Source organism: Oryza brachyantha, chromosome 5, assembly GCF_000231095.2.
Source record: "Oryza brachyantha chromosome 5, ObraRS2, whole genome shotgun sequence".
Taxonomy (NCBI): domain Eukaryota; kingdom Viridiplantae; phylum Streptophyta; class Magnoliopsida; order Poales; family Poaceae; genus Oryza; species Oryza brachyantha.
The window spans coordinates 7,523,482-7,539,933 of record NC_023167.2 but is presented as its reverse complement, the minus strand read 5'-3'; the positions used below and the strand labels follow the sequence as shown (position 1 = coordinate 7,539,933).

Below are 16,452 nucleotides of genomic sequence, written 5' to 3'. Positions count from 1 at the left end.
CCGCGCCGTCGCTCGCTTTCCATCGTCGCTCAAGTCGCCGCCGCGCTGCCGCCGTTCGCCGCCGCCGCGCAATCTCGCCACCAGTCACCGGTCGTCGCCGCCTAGCCGCGTCACCACCTCCGTCCCTCTGTCGCCGACCTGTTGCCGCCCTCGCCGTCACCAGGGAGCCTCCTCGGCGCCGCGCGTTCCCTCGTCGCCCGGCCGCCGCCGCGTCTCGCCCGTCGCCGCCGCCGATCGATCTCCACCGCCACCACCGATCTCCCGCACCCGCCCGCGTCGCCACCTTCGCCTCGGTCTCGCCGACCCGTCCGCGCCCTCGCCGCCGCCGGTGAGCCTCCGCACCCACCTCCCCTCTTTCTCCCCCCTTTCCGGCCACCGCCGCCGAGTCGCGTGCCGTCGCCGGACGAGGCCGAAGCCCGCCGCTCCCGTCGGCCACCGTGGTCGTCGTCGCCTCCGCGTCGCCGACGTCTGGCCGCCGTCTCTTGCGCCCGCGCGTGCCGCGCTGCCGCCGCTCGCCAGTCGCCGTCGCCGCTGTTCTGCCGGGTTGCGCCCGTGCGTCGCCGCCCCGGCCGTCGTCGCCGTCGCGCCGTCACTGCTCACCGGTCGTCGCCGTCGCGCCGTCGCCGTCGCGCCGCCGTCGCCGTGCGCCGCCGCCGCCGCGTCGCCCGCCGCTCCCGCCGGCCGCCGCCGTCCGCCCGAGACGCGCTCTGCGCCTCGCTCCTCTCTGTTCCCTCTCGCTGACGAGTGGGTCCCACTCGTCAGTCGCTCCCCGCGCCCGCCTCCTCTCTCTCCTCCCCGGGCCCGCGTGTCAGCCGTCAGTACCCTCTCTCCTCGCTGACGTCAGCAGCCCCATTAATTGCGCAATAATTGATTTAGGACTTTTCTGTTTAGTTAAAAAACCCAGAAAACTTCTAAAATTCATAAGTAATTCATCTAGTCTCCGTTTAGGTCCATTCAAATTTCATTAAATTCATAAAATTATCAAGAATCCATTAAAAATAGTTTCTTTAGCTGTTTCAGTAGAGTTTGTGCCTGTTTTATTTATTTTTGTGCTTTGTCGCTTAGATTCGGACCCCGCCGAAGAGCCGGGTTACTTCGAGATCGTCGCCGAAGTTCCCCAAGGGCCAGAGCAAGGCAAGTGACACTCATCCTTGAACATATTGAACCCATTATTGCAAATTCCCCGCTTTATTATTTTAAATATGCATTGTTTTAATTAAAGTACTTACTTTATGCTATTTTCGGGTAAACCTTATTATTATGCCGTTGTTTATCCAACTTTGTTCATTGCTGGACCAGGGGTAACTTGATTGGAATCAGGCCTAGGTTAACGCTTAGCCATGCTTAGAACAAATAGCTCATGGGATCACATATAATTATGCTTAATTCTGGATAGCCGAGATAATGATTCACTACCCGGTTCGGGTTAATGTCAACTAAAATATTGATAAGGGTGGGCTGTGGGTGCATGGTTTTGAGAGTCGCACCCATGGCGATTAAGGACCGGTTCACGGGAAACCCTGGAAGTAAATAAGTGCTAACCACATGCCGAAATGGGTAAGGTGGGATTTGAAGCATGACTTCGAACTATTTGACGTACCCAGGCAAGGATAGGCGTGATGGAGTATGGACGGGCAATCGTGGTGTAACGAAAGCTTCTCCTGCTTCCGGATCTACCGAGGCACAAGAGGGGACTGCCCGACTTGGTGTAAAGGAGGGGGTGAAACCTGAAGTGTGGTACGATTAAATAGGGAGGGTTGTGTAACGGGTCCTATCACGGTCTCCTTTCCGGTATGCCGTGGTGGTATGTCGGCGCACGTTCAAGTGTAGTGGAGTCGTGTCTTGTGGGTACAGTAGTACACCTCTGATCAGAGTATAAACTATTCGAATAGCCGTGCCCACGGTTACGGGCGAACTCCCAGCTTCACTGTGATTAGTGAACCCTAATAACTTGAGTAAAATCTGGTATCACTTGGGACTACTGCAACGTGGTGTAACGTTGAGTAGTGGTTGGGCCTGTCGCAACGTGGTGTAACGTTGGACAGTGTTGTGGTATTTTACAACTGTTTACCTATTTATGCTTCACTGTATTTAATTACCTTTATTCTTTAAGCTCTGTTATTTATTTAAATTGCTGCTTTATCGCAACTAACCCGAGCCTGTCCTTGTTAATCCCTATGCATCATTTGTTTTCCCCTTGTCCGTGTTACTTGTTGAGTACGGCGGTTTGTACTCAGCCTTGCTTAACTTTCCCAACCCAGAGCTTGAAGCAGAGTCCGATGGAGGTGCCTCTCAGGAGTGAGCTGTTCCGCCGTCGAAGTGTTGCCTGTGGACTGGAGCCGTACCCGCTAGAGCTAGTCTACCCCTTTGTTTTTCTTTCCGCTGCATTTCCGCTAGAATAAGTGTAATTTTCAGTTGTTTCTAAGAACGATGGTTATGTAATCAACATTGTCTTTTTGTGTACCCTGGCTGGTCCTGGACAGGGATTTAATACACAATTAAGTTCAGAAATTCGTGTGAGGAATTTCTGGGCGTGACATGATATCTGCATTTTTTTAGCTTCCCTTGTCACGCGACGCTATGATACCAAATGATAGCTTCTCTTGTCACGCGACGCTATGATACCAAATGGTATTACACCAGTGGTATCATTTGGTACCAGCTACGCACTGGTAACGTGAGACACATCTGAGCTCGAAGACGGTGGAGGCGTGTGACTCGCTGCGGCAAGAGCGCGACGTCGGCGGAGGCAGACAGACGATGGTAGAGGCGGGCAGACGATGGCGAAGGCGACGGCACGCGGCGATGGCGGAGGCGGGCGGATGTGAGCGATGGCGGAAGCGGGCGCCACACGACAATGGTGGACGCGGCGATGGCGAGCGCGCGGGTGGACGCTTGGGCAGGCAGGCGACATGCGGGAGGCGGGACGGATGCGACGCGTAGAGTTTGTTTTAATTATCCCGTTCCTGACGGAACGCCGTTCCCCAATACTTCTCAAAAAATATATACCATATCTCGTATATCATAAAATTTTTTACTAGCAGCTATTAAACAATTAGTAAACAACTTTTTAGTCTATCTGGAATCAAACGGCCGGCTTGAGCTGCCCTCACCTATCTACCCGCAGACGCCTCCTCGCACACACCCGCAGACACAGCGCACTGCAGACGCCGCCGCCACTCAACGCGCCCTCACCGTCGCCCTAACCGCCGCCTCTGCCCCTCGCCTCTACAGCGCCGCCCGCGCCGCCTCCGCCCCTCGCCTCTACCGCGCCGCCGCCCATCCAACGCGCCGCCCGTGCCGCCTCCGCCCCTCACAGCGCACCCTAACCGACGCCCTCGCCGACGTCGCCGCCGCTCCCCTCCACCGACGCCCTCACCGACGCCGCCCCTCCACCGCGTCGCCTCGGCCGCCGCCTCCGTCCCTGCCTTGGCAGCCGCATCCCCAAGTAGGCCGGTCTCATGTCTCCATAATCCTCTTGTACTATTTCTTTTCTAATACTGCTACTGGATAAGAATAAGTGAACAACTTCAAAGCTAATGATTGACATTTTTCTGGCTAAAGAAAGCAGCAATACTAAAAGTTCAGTCAAATCCATGATGCAGGTAGATTTGCCAGATGCGTACAAAGGTGGATTATGAGAAATGCTTTGTCTCTATTAGCATGCTAAGATTATTTACTAAAAATATAATTTTACAATAACATTCTAATTTCTACTAAAATTACCTTCATAAGTACAGCTGATGATAGTATAAATAGCAGATACAGACCTCTGTTAACACATGAATACCATCCGCAGCAAGATGGTCATCAAGCATGTTAAATCGGCTCAGGAATTGGATCCAGTCTTGTTTAAGGCGCTGAAGCTCTCTTCTTATCAAATAATTTTTGCTTTATCTAGCTTTGACACATTTTTCACATTCCTTAATTGTTATATGAAGGATTATCTCAAATTTTTCATATTCTTGCAGCGCCCCCCAAACCCTCGCCTAACCCTCCCTAAATCCCCAGCCATGTTGGCCGGAGCAGCCGCCCGCCGCAATCTCTCCACGCTCCTCTCCTCCCGGGCGCTAGCACGCCGCCTCGCCCCACTCGCCTCCGCTCCATCCTACCTCACCCCGTTGGCGCCGCTGTCTCGTGGAGCGAACACCTCGTCGTTGGGTGGGTCTGGGTACTCACCGCTGAATGACCCGTCCCCGAACTGGAGCAACCGGCCGCCCAAGGAGACTATCCTGCTGGACGGCTGCGACTACGAGCACTGGCTCATCGTCATGGAGTTTCCAACCGACCGCAAGCCCTCCGAGGAAGATATGGTTGCCGCATACGTCAAGACCCTCGCAGCCGTCGTCGGAAGGTATATGCTCTTATAGGGCCATATTTGGGCAGTTCTGTTTGAAATGAAGCAGACTAAGCTAATTACGGAATGATGCATTCAAAATGTATGAAATGGATAACAACTATACATCTTAGTCATGGTAAATCAAGTTTGCATGATGATAATACCATATATATGATGATTTATCCAAGAAAAAATCTAACAAATGCTATTGATAAACACTTAATTTTAAGACATTTCTTAGATATTTCTTAGAATTTGCATTCGTCAATGATATTTCTTAGACTTAGATGTTTGTCAATGACATTTTTTAGATTCTCTTTATCAAATGTCTACCTTCTTTATGTTTGGAAAAGTCATGTTTTCATTGTGGATATATGCTCTCACCCTTTCATAAGGATGTATTTCATGGGATGACAAGTAGGTAGGGAGATGATTGTACACATGTCCACATATTCCCTTTTGGGCATGAGTAAGCTTTAGACATCAGACGGCTGAAACTTCTCTTAAGAGATGGAACAAAACTTCCACCCATTGAAACATTTTTGAAAACTAGTAATGTGTCTGTGCTAACTACGATTCCAAAATATATATTTGATAACATTTTATTAAATTTTTGGTAATATATTGTTAAATTACAATCATTCTAATCAAGCTTTAAATCAATCCATGTCACACATTGAATATAATTGAGGCAAAGTGCAATAGTATAATATTACCTATAAATATTAAACTCAATATCATCAATAAACATATGTTGTCCATATATATGAGAACAATATACATCCACATAGGAAAGAATGATATAATATTATCACATTAACTTATTCCGGACACAAACAAGATCGAAACAGAAACATTGATTATGGCAATCATCAATACACTATGGCTAATCAAATTATTTTAACTTTTAGCATTAGCAATACACTTAGAAGATCTTGTGCGCCATAAAAAATATTGCTTTCACATTCATTTTCTTGGTATGCCAATAGATTTATAATAGATGTTATAATTGAAAAGTGTATATCATAATTATAGAAAGCCCCTAATATTATATAGAAATTGGTTGTCTTGTTTATACAAATTATCTTTGTTGGAGTGTATAAAGTGAATTGCCCGTCTTTCCCTATCAGCTTAGGCTTTTAGGTGCAACTGGCTGGTGCATGCAACTTAACATGGTATCAGAGCCAGAGGTCTCGAGTTCGAGTCCTGGCTGGCGCGCAATTAAATAAAATAATTGCAGCGCCCACTCTAATATTCCACGCTTGAGACTTGAGGGGGTCTCGCGTGAGGGGGAGTGTTGGAGTGTATAAAGTGAATTGCCCGCTTTTCCTATCAGCTTAGGCTTTTAGGTGCAACTGGCTGGTGCATGCAACTTAACAATCTTAACTGAAATTATGTAAGAAATCTTATTTATCGTCAGATGGCCCATATATTTAGCATTGTACAAGATATATAATATAATGCAATCATCTATTAATTTCCACATGACACAAATGATGATATGATCACATTTGACACGGTTGAATTTGGTTATCATCCATGAATATTTTACTTCACATTTTATTTCAACATTTTTTTAAAAATCTGAGTGATACAATACTAAAATGTGGATCAGTGAACAACGGCAACTTGAGAATGAATTACTTGAAGTAGCTGACAGTTAATTTAAGATGCAATCCAAAGAGCAAACCCTATATTTTTTTAAAAAGGATAATGATCAGAGACTTATCATCTTGAGTTTTAATTCCACCAAACACATATTCCTTATAAGATTCAGAAATAACAACAATAATTCAACAACCAAATATGAAATAAGTCATGGTATTGTTAATTATTGAAATGCCTTTTTTAACTTATAAGTGCAAAGAAATAAAAGAAACAACTTGCACCTAGCAGTTACCAGCCACCTGGCCGACTGGCTAAGCGCGGAATGCAGCACCCAGTGGCCTGTCCCCTTTGTGATCAAAGTGAAGAATCTGTTCAACACATTTTGATTTCTTGTGTTTTTTCCCGCCAAGTGTGGACGACACTCTTCTTAAGGCTGGGGTTTACTGATTTGGCGCCTCAACCCTCAACTGATTGTTTTGTGAGATGGTGGAGTCAAGCTACTAAAGACCGGCCAAAGGAAGGGCTTAACTCCTTGGTTATCTTAGTAGTTTAAGAAATTTGGAAGCATCGCAATGACTGTGTCTTCAATGGTGCCAATCCCAGTGTTGCGACGGTCTTTAAGGTGGTCAAGAATGACTGTAGTTTTTGGTGCTTAGCAGGATCATCTGCCCTCCAGAAGCTTCTTTGTGGGCCGGCAAACATGGGCAGCTAGCGCTTTCAGGTGTTGGCTGGGTTGTGTGTGTGGGTGGTTTCGGTGGGAAGGCTTTGATTTCCTACTTTGTAAATATTTTTGCTTTATATCCTTCCCCTTATGAAATGAAACACAATTCTCTTGCGTTTTCAAGAAAAAAAAATAGACGAATCTAGGGAAACAAAACATATTATAACCTGAAATGGAGGGAGTACTAATAACTTCCAAACAATATGCACTTTATGCAAAACTGCAACATTCAGGACAAGCAATTCAAGAACCAATCCTTTTTTGGATAATGGAGGCTTTTATTTACAGCTGCGCTGTGTTGCTATGGCTGCCACATGACACTATCGCAAGCATTGAGCTTGCTGTGCTTGACTCTGAGAGCCATGGGTGGTACCACAGAGAGAGACAGAGAGAGAGAGAGAGAGAGAGAGAGAGAGAGAGAGAGAGAGAGAGAGAGAGAGAGAGGTGTGACTGTGAGGTTAGGTTCTTGTGTTGTGCTCTTGAATCATTATGGCACCTGTGGACTTGATTTGTCCAAGCAGCTGCAGGCAGGCACGAGAGCTGCATAACAAACACATGCCTGGTTGAGCGTCTGTCAGACGTCTGCAGTCTAATTATTTCTAATACTGTCATTTAGCCCCTTCTTATAGTTCATGTATACTCGTAACGATCTGCAATGTTCTAAGAAATGATACTCCATCTGTTCCACTTCCACTTCATAAGACTTTCTAGCTCTACCAAAGTTCATATGGATACCAATGAATCTGGACACATATACAAAGCATATACATCGATTCATCGATGAATCTAGCCAAATCCAAAAGATCTTACAGTATGTAATGGAGGGAGTAACTAAGTGAATTTTTTTCCTCAAGATCCTAATATTCTGTAATTCGGCATCATGTTCTCTGAAATCAAATGTTTAGCATAACCTTTTTTTTGTGCAGCGAAGAGGAAGCCAAGAAGAAAATCTATTCTGTCTGTACAACAACTTACACTGGGTTTGGCGCATTGATTTCAGAGGAGTTGTCATATAAAGTTAAAGGTGAAACTTCCGTGGCTGTGCTTTTCTCTAAGGTTCATATCATGAATCCATGATGGAACTAATTTTTACCTTCTACTCTTAAAGGATTGCCTGGAGTTCTGTGGGTATTGCCTGATTCATATTTGGATGTGCCAAACAAGGATTATGGAGGTTAGAAATAACAATCCTTGTTTCTGCCCTGTTTGTAACTATGGTGGATTATAATATTCTTATTTGGTTCAAGTTCTTACTTCTTATAGATATTTATTTGCTTGGGTAGTTGGTTTTTATTAATCAAGTGGCAAACAAATATCCTGCTGTGTTACAGAATATATTATATGAAAATTAATAGGATAATCTAGGAAATCCAATTTATTAAGCTTCAGTTCGAAACAAAAAAAAAAGCCTCTTGACAGCCTAAAATAAAACACCCGAATTTTATGCTATTTGACCCTTTTTGAGAATTAATTATGAAAATGGACTGGTTCCAAAACTTATTTAAAAAATGAACCGTTTTGCTCCACGCTAGCCCTCAAGGCACAAAAGTCCTTCATTTTCGCACCAGGACTTGGCGCGGACCTGCTGACTAATTGCGGCCCATGTAGGAGGCAGGTACCTCAGCGCCAATCCCCCTAGCGGGGAGATGAAGGACCTCTGCATCATTGGGGGTGGCGCAGAGCAAACGGTTCATTTTTTAAAATAATTTTTAAACCGGTTTATTTTCATAATTTGTTTTCGAAAAGGGTCAAATAGTTCAAAAACCGGATAAAACACAGCATAACCACCACAAACTAAACTTGCTCAATTAGTTTTTTTTTCTGGAAAAGAAAAGAGCTCTACTGACAAAGACTACAAAAATAGAAAAGAGTACAGAAGGTGCACGAGAACAAGCAGAACGAAACACCGTACAAGCAATTAACCTTGACTCCAAAGAAGGCCTCAAGAATTAAGAATCCTTTATTAAAATTCTGTTATTTCATAGAAGCCAAAGTTGCAACTAGCCGGAGTGATCATTTTGTTAACAATTACAGCTTGTGCTAACACTACTAGCATTCCCTAAAATAAGTGGTGTATTCAAGTGAATATCAGTTAAGTTGCAGCAATCTATACTAAATTAAAGAGGTGGAGCAATCCTCTGAGGCATTTTCACAACAGAGCAATACATACGGTGGATTTAGTTAATTTACTAGTACTGTCTTGTAATTGTTCTGTTATTTTTTTTCTGCTTTGCAAGTATCGGTGACTCCATGAGGATACATTGTGTTTTCTAAACCCATTTATAAGTTCACGTGGTTTGTCTACAAGCATAGACACTGCATGTGTAACTCAAATTACTATTGACAGCTTTCTCTAGAAATACTGACAACCTCAATGACCTTGAGAATGTATTCATGCATCTTTCAATGAGGCTCCGTGCTCAATGTCCGGAGTATGCTATGCAGATAGTTATCCCAGATATGAGTTTCCTTCTGGTTACAGATATTGAAAAGAACAAAGTTGATTTGTGTATGTCAAATTTTAGAATCAGGAAACCTTTAAGAGGGAAAAACAATTTTTGCCATGATTACCCAAAGTATGTGTCATATTGTATTTGAAAATCCAAGATAAAATTGATCCATTCAAGCGTTCACCCATGTGGCATAGAATGATAGTATGATACTATATGTGCTATTCTCTTATTGATACCTAATTTTTCCGATTTCAAGTTTTGGCTAATGGAAAATGTTTCCATCTCTGCACAAATTACATAATATGGTTGTTGGTTTGTAATAATGTCGTGCCACCACCTATTGTACCAGGGGATCTATTCGTAGATGGACAGGTCATACACAGACCACAATTCCGATTCACTGAGAGGCAGCAGGTAAGGAGCCGGCCTCGTCCGCGCTATGACAGGAGACGAGAGACTATGCAAGTTGAACGGAAAGAAACAATGCAGAAAGGACCTTCGAATCTGCAGCATAAACGTGTGTCCATGCCGTTAGAAGCAAGCGAACATTATTCTTAAGATTTTACCTAAAAGTTGGTTTGATGTTTTAACGTACACTAAACTGTTGCTAGAATTACAACCTAGTTGTTCTGGATATATGTAAGTCCTGAAGTATGCCCATGTCTGGCAACTCGTCTGTTTTCTGTCTTCTGGATGACGAGCTGTTCTTGTGATTCCTTAACATGTGAATCTTTGTTCCCTTTGTCAGAAGATTGCTGGGGAGCCTGTCCGTGGACATCCTCATGTTGACCTTGCTATATGACAAACACTGCCTAATAATTCACTTTTGATTGCATGCTTCACCTGCAAATAAAAATATATAGTCCATGGCGTCGCATGATTAAAAAAATGATAATTTTGTGTTTGTACTACTGAAATGCGCATGCTATCAATACTCCTATTTCAAAATATATAGCATGGCTTAGTTAGGACGTTTGATGAAATATTACTCTATTATTATATAATTTTTATGACGCTAAATTACTTTCTTACTGTTGTGTCCATGTGACATAAGTAATATATTAATATAGTAATATTTGGATAAACTCTTATAATAAAAAAATAAAATATGTCCTATATATATGAAACTGGATATTTCATCTTCTAAAGTACAAAAACTAATCAAATAACTTCCTGAAGCGGTTTTGTGGGTAGTTTTGTCATGTAGATGATGACGTGGTTGCCCTATTGCTTGTATGACACAAAGATTGACCCATTAAATCCAAGTTGAACCAAATGTTTCTTTTCTTGATCAATAATCCTAAAAATTCCATATTATCACTAATGTTTATCATTGAACTATTTAGTGATTATCCTACTCATAATCAACTAACTTATCTTAAAAGGTCAGACTTAACCAAGATAGTTTTAAGATTAATCAGCTGATCGGACCAATCTAGCACTTATCGCCTATGCAGTCAGCAGCTGATAGAACATTAAGCAGCATAATAAAGATAAGACCGAATTGCTATACCAATTACTAGCATAAAACAATAATAACCAAGCACATACATACTCACGCTAGACCTAGAAGATCGGACTAAATCAACACAGATCAGATCTAAACATAACCATGCATGAAATCAACATAATATTGCGACATACAAGTAATTAAATACCAAATCAGTGTAATCTATCAGCTAATGTGCTAAACTTAGTAGATCGGACAAGCCTCTAGTTAGATCGGACCAAACCGAGACAGTATGCAGTCGGGTTCGATATAACTATAGAAAACATAAAAATCTATAAGCTTAAGAAATAAGCCGATGAATTACTTAAGATAATGCTGGCTAAAACTTTAACGATAAGCCCTCACAGGTACTTGTTTCGATCTATTAATACAAACCCAGCCAACTAGATTGATCGAACTGAACCGAGGCAGAATTAAGTTAAATAAATTCATATTAACAAGATGAATAAAGAGCTCGCGAGGACTTGATCGAGAACCTATCACTACTTCAAATCAAGAACAGACCAAAAGTAACAAGCCTCAGATAAACCGTCAAACAACTAAGCAGGAGATCGAACTAAATCGAGACAATCCTGTTCTAGGCTGACTGATGGGTTGTCAAACATGAACTATATTGTGAAGCTGACAAACCTCGCATCGAGAACTCGCTCTTGTCAAAAAGTTGGTGATGCGCGAAGATATCTGTATTGAATTGATTGCTGTTTCTACAAAGTTACCGGATACCCTATTTATATCCCAGAAAATAACTAACCTAACCGGATACGGATCCATATTAATAACTAACCTATTATCCATGGATTCTAATTAGGGATAAAATCGTAAACAAACTCTAAAATACAGACAAAGCTAAGTTACACGGACTGTGATTAGTTTCGAATCTATCTATAACCATCTAGGTCCAATCAGACTCCAACTCTTGTCCGATCCGGACTCTATCGGCTGATCCCGGGTTGTGTTCCGCTTGGTCTTGTGTCTGATTACTCCGTTTCCTGTCTGATTCGGCCTTTAATCATGAGTTAATCCATAACGGCCATTTACTAAAATCCGGCGTTAATAAGATCTCAATGAGTTCTAAAACTTTGTTGTTGGTGACTTTTTTTAGTTGAAACCATTTAGTATTTGAAAATGTTGTTTTGAAGTTGTCATATTTTTAAATTTAAATTCAATTTGTTCAAGAAAACGTTATATAGAAAAATGACCATTGAAATTATTTAGTATTTGAAAATATTGTTTGAAGTTATCATATTTTTAAATTCAAATTCAAATTGCTCAAAAAATGTTATATAGCAGAAAGACTAAAGTAAAAGTTATAGATCTTGATGAGTTATACAACTTTGTTGTTGACAATTTTTCCATTTGAAATCATTTACTACGCGAAAAAAAGTTTGATCTTGATGAGTTCAATCAAACCCGGATGGAGAAATAACCAAAATAAAATTAGTAGATCTCAATGAGTTCTACAACTTTGTTTTTGACAACTTTTTCATATAAGTTCATTTAGTATCATAAAATTTAATTTGAAATTTGTTTTTTCCGAGAAGTCTGATTTGCCTCCTCGTGATGATAATACTTGGTAAATATATATTTGATCCAATTAACTCGGTTTTGCCGGTGAAATATGTGACTAAAATGGATGTTATATGAATTGGGGATGCGAGGGTGTGACATCGTGGCTAAGGGCTTAATAGGATTAAGAAAATACTCATACCAACAATTTACAAATTTTTTCTCAGAAGCCGATCTGCAAACAACCCGAGGCCAACAAAAAAACAAAATTTACTTTTTTTGGGATTATACTCATCCATGACGAGCTATAATTTAGGCCCGTTAGAGATGAGAGTCATCCGTGACGGGCTTTTGTGTTGGCCCAATTGAGATGTGTCATCCGTGACGGCCAGATGTCCGATTGAGATATTCTCTCACATGACTGACCTTTGCTTAGTGATGGGGCACTGCCCGATACAGATGATGCTTTAAGCCCATTAGAAATGACCGATCCCGTTCTAGTGTAATTATTTTGTTGTGATTTGATTTATTACTAAAAAAACTTTAAACATATTTAGACAAAAATTCTGAATAAGATAAACAATAGAATATATATAAAAAGTCAATGTCATTAAATTAAAAAAAGAGGAGGAAGTAGCATTTGGGTAAACATCCCAAATATTGGTGTATCCGCGACCACTGCGCGGGCATAACATTTGTAATATATATAGTGCAGTATCGGACATTGCTCCTGTGGAAATCGTAGTATAGATAGAGGAGGTAATGCAGTCCGAAATGCGTATTCCGTCGTCCGAGACGACCTACAGTTTTGCTAGAACGAAATCATCAGCACCCACGCTTGCTTCTGCGTTGTGTAAGGCAGCTCCAGCAGTGAGTCCCATCTTTACCTCCTGGATTAGCCTATGTATCACCGGATTCGGCAACCGTATGGGAACCATGATGCCTGCCTCGCCTGCCTCATTCCTCCCCTCGAGGTGAAACGTGGCTAGCATTGTCGTCGCCGGCCCTCCGTACACCGGTTTTCCCCAACCGAAGTCGATCGCCATCAGCCCGGCTTGTGTCATGTCCGAGACGAGGTACGTCCTGGCCTTGGGGAACGGCGGCCTCCGGTGAGCGGCGTTGAAGTTGGCCATCGACTGCACGTACCCCTCCTCCGACGCGCGGGCCTTGGCTTCCACCAGCAGACGCAGCGCGTGGCCAAAGGGTCTCCGGCACAGCTCCCCCGCCGATGCCGACGCGACGGCGAACACGATCGCGTTTCCGTAGTAGCCCCTCGGCACGGGCTGCTTGCTCCGGTTCCTGACCCGGGCGTTGACGAACATGTGCAGGCGAACTACGTCGCCCGGGTCGTAACGCAGCGCGGCGGTGCGGCAGCGCCACATGAACGCGCTGACCAGGTCGAACCGCGAGCTGGCGGCGCGCAGGTCGGCCGGCGCCTGCAGCCGGAGCGCCGCGATCTCACTCGCCCCGAAGAAGAAAGCGTGGTGCGCGTACGCGTCGGTGGGGGAGAGGACGTCCTTGCCGGGGTCGGGCAGGGGCGCGTACTCCAGGTGGTCGCGCGTGATGGCCGGCGGCCATCGAGCGGTGAGCAACTCGCGCTCCCACACCGGCTGCACCGTCGGCGCGCCAGTCACACCACGGGCGAACTCGGTTAGGGCCGTCATAAACTGCATTATCCCAGAGCCGTCCGCCATGCAGTGGCATATTTGCATCCCGAAGACGAAGCCGCCGCACGCCAGCCGTGTCACCTATGCTCCGAATGTAAGAATCTTTTGTCACGACATAGTAACATATGAATTTTACTTTCACTATGTATGTTGACTTGTTAATATTTATTAACCTGCACAAACAGCAAAGGGCGGTCGACTACGTCTGCCGTCGGGCTCTCCGGCTCGCAGAGCAACATGTCGTAGCACGGCACCGGCGGCGCCAGCGACGTGCCGAGGTCATCCATCCGGAAGTTGGCGTCGGCCTCAACGAACACGACGCCTTCGCCGGTGCACTCCACAACGAGCTTCCTCGTGGGCCGCAGCTCGCGGAACCGACCGGCGAGGGGGTAAAAGTGCACGAGCGTCTCCGAGACCGCCGCCTTAATGACCTTGACGGGGTCACGACCGTCCATGGAGGGGTTGTGGCGGTAGAAGAGGATGCCGGAGCGGTTGAAACGGAGGATGTCCTGGTCGTCGATGTCCGAGAGCATTTTGAACTCGTACGGCGTGGGTCTCGCCGGCGCCACCAGCTGACGCTCGCGGCGCCGGACGGAGAAGACTAGGGTCGGTGCACCGGCCATTTGCACCTTAAGGGAGCCACTGAGGTGCGTGAGATTCTGCCAAGAATCGTTGATATGTGTACTGCAATCTTTGGAAGGTTTCCCCTCTATATATAGGTGTGGTTTTGCGTGGTATGGCGCAGCGCGGCGTGTGAGCCGAGAGAGTGTGGATAGATTTTTGTCTATACTCGATTCGATGTGTACTCAGAAGGAAAGATGGCTAATTAAATGACGGTAAAAACTAATTGGAAAAATTCCATCCATACCATAAACTTTTAACCGGTACCAAAAAATACCACAAAATTTTTTACCTTCCTAACAATACTACAGAACTCAATGGAAATGGAACGGGAAATAACGTCGTCTTTTTGTAGGACCAAAATACCCCTGTGTGTGAGAAAGAAAGAGAAAGAGGGCGGCCACTGCGCGGAGCGTCAGCAGGTGGGGCGTTGGCCGCCGGGTGGGGAGGGGCGCGCGGGGGAAGAAGGACGCGGCGACGGCGCTATACGCGCTGTGCAGCGACAAGTCGGCGGCGGCGGCGTGCCAGAACCGGGCCCGCACGGTGGAGGCCGGCGCCGTGCGCGCGTTGCTGGAGCTGATGGCCGACCCAGAGCGCGGGATGGTGGACAAGGCGGCGTGCGTGCTGCACGCGCTGGTGGGTGGCACTGAGGGGCGCACGACGGCCGTGACGGAGGGCGGCGTCCCCATGCTAGTGGAGATGGTGGAGGCAGATCGTCGGCCAGCACGTCGCTGGCGGGCAGGCGTTGGCAGCCAAGGTGGGGGCCGGGGCATCGGCTAGCGGGGAGGGGAGTTGGCCGGTGGGCGGGCGTCAGTCGACGGGGAGGGGCGTCAGCCGGTCGGGACCGCTGCCCAGATCCGACTCCGGCGTGGGGAGTTGGCCGCCGGGCGAGCGCGGGCGTCGACCGGCGGCGCGGCGAGTCGGTCGTCGGGCAGGCGTGGGCCGACGGGGCGGGATGGGGCGTCGGCAGGACGGAACGGTTTTTTTTTTAACAGGTTTGGGACAATTTCAGAAAGGGGTAAACATGCCCCTATTTTCTATGCCGTTCCGTTCCACTCCCATTCTTCTGTGGTATTGTTGGGAAGGTGGAAAATTTTGTAATATTTTTTGGTATCGGTCAAAAGTTTATGGTATGGATGAAATTTTACCAAACTAAAACCATTTTAGCCGAGAGAATGATGGTAATGCTAAACGATTGGTACATAGAAGGAAAGTTGGCTAAATCTAAACGTCACATTTAACGTGTAGTTAGCTCGATTGAACCAATGATTTCCAGATAAGTAACTTCGTGTCTAACAATGCAATTACAGTACGATGAGTTTTGACTGGCAGTTCCTATAGGCATCTAGCATCGTCCTGAGCCGAATTAAACTTCCGGCGTGCGCCCGGTAGATTATTCTTATGCTTCTCCATTGAAACCACCGTAATTTTTTTTTGCCGGCCGGTGGGAAATTTGTGTCGCGGTCATTCTGAATGTCCAAAGAAATCATTGCACGTCTGTGTCGGTTGATCATTTGCAACAGTAATACACCAACATCAGTATCTTTATTCATCAAATACAAATTTTCATATCGCTGACATCGAATATCATCCAACGGTCCAATCCAGGATTAATTGAGTATAAGATCCTCGACGACAAAAGGCGTAATTAATCCTCGCTAAAGCCCTTTCATGCGCCCCCTACGGGACGGACGGCATTTAAAGGCGTTCTCCCAAATGTCAGAATTACAGTTTCATCTGGAAGAACAAAGCTCCACCAAAAATTCAGTTCTTCATCTGGCTAATGGCAGAAAACAAGCTACCCACTAGAAGCAACCTCATCGTCAAGAAGATAGTCCAATCGGCATCTTGTGAACTATGCAACGAAGACTGGGAGGACAACGACCACTTGTTCCTAGGGATGGCAACGGGTTGGGTTTGATACGGTAGAGCAGTTACCCACCAGTTAACTCGAAGATTGTGGGTAGAATTTTCTATTCGTACCCGTACCCGCGAGTAAAATATGATGCCTGTACCCTACCTATCGG

At 45.3% G+C, this 16,452-nt stretch overlaps 2 protein-coding genes across 2 annotated transcripts; one reads left to right on the top strand and one right to left on the bottom strand.

Annotated features, from left to right (window-relative positions):
- The first annotated feature begins 3,129 nt into the window (after window positions 1–3,129).
- LOC102720047 (multiple organellar RNA editing factor 3, mitochondrial-like) lies at window positions 3,130–9,927 on the top strand. The gene is made up of 5 exons (XM_006654153.3): window positions 3,130–3,448; window positions 3,972–4,354; window positions 7,595–7,692; window positions 7,777–7,842; window positions 9,471–9,927. The coding sequence occupies exons 2-5, from the start codon at window positions 4,014–4,016 to the stop codon at window positions 9,677–9,679; spliced, it is 714 nt and encodes a 237-aa protein (XP_006654216.1). The 5' UTR covers window positions 3,130–3,448; window positions 3,972–4,013; the 3' UTR covers window positions 9,680–9,927.
- A 3,010-nt stretch (window positions 9,928–12,937) lies between these two features.
- LOC102719768 (benzyl alcohol O-benzoyltransferase-like) lies at window positions 12,938–14,427 on the bottom strand. The gene is made up of 2 exons (XM_006654152.1): window positions 13,978–14,427; window positions 12,938–13,885 (listed from the first exon to the last, which is right to left on the bottom strand). The coding sequence occupies exons 1-2, from the start codon at window positions 14,425–14,427 to the stop codon at window positions 12,938–12,940; spliced, it is 1,398 nt and encodes a 465-aa protein (XP_006654215.1).
- Window positions 14,428–16,452: the final 2,025 nt, after the last annotated feature.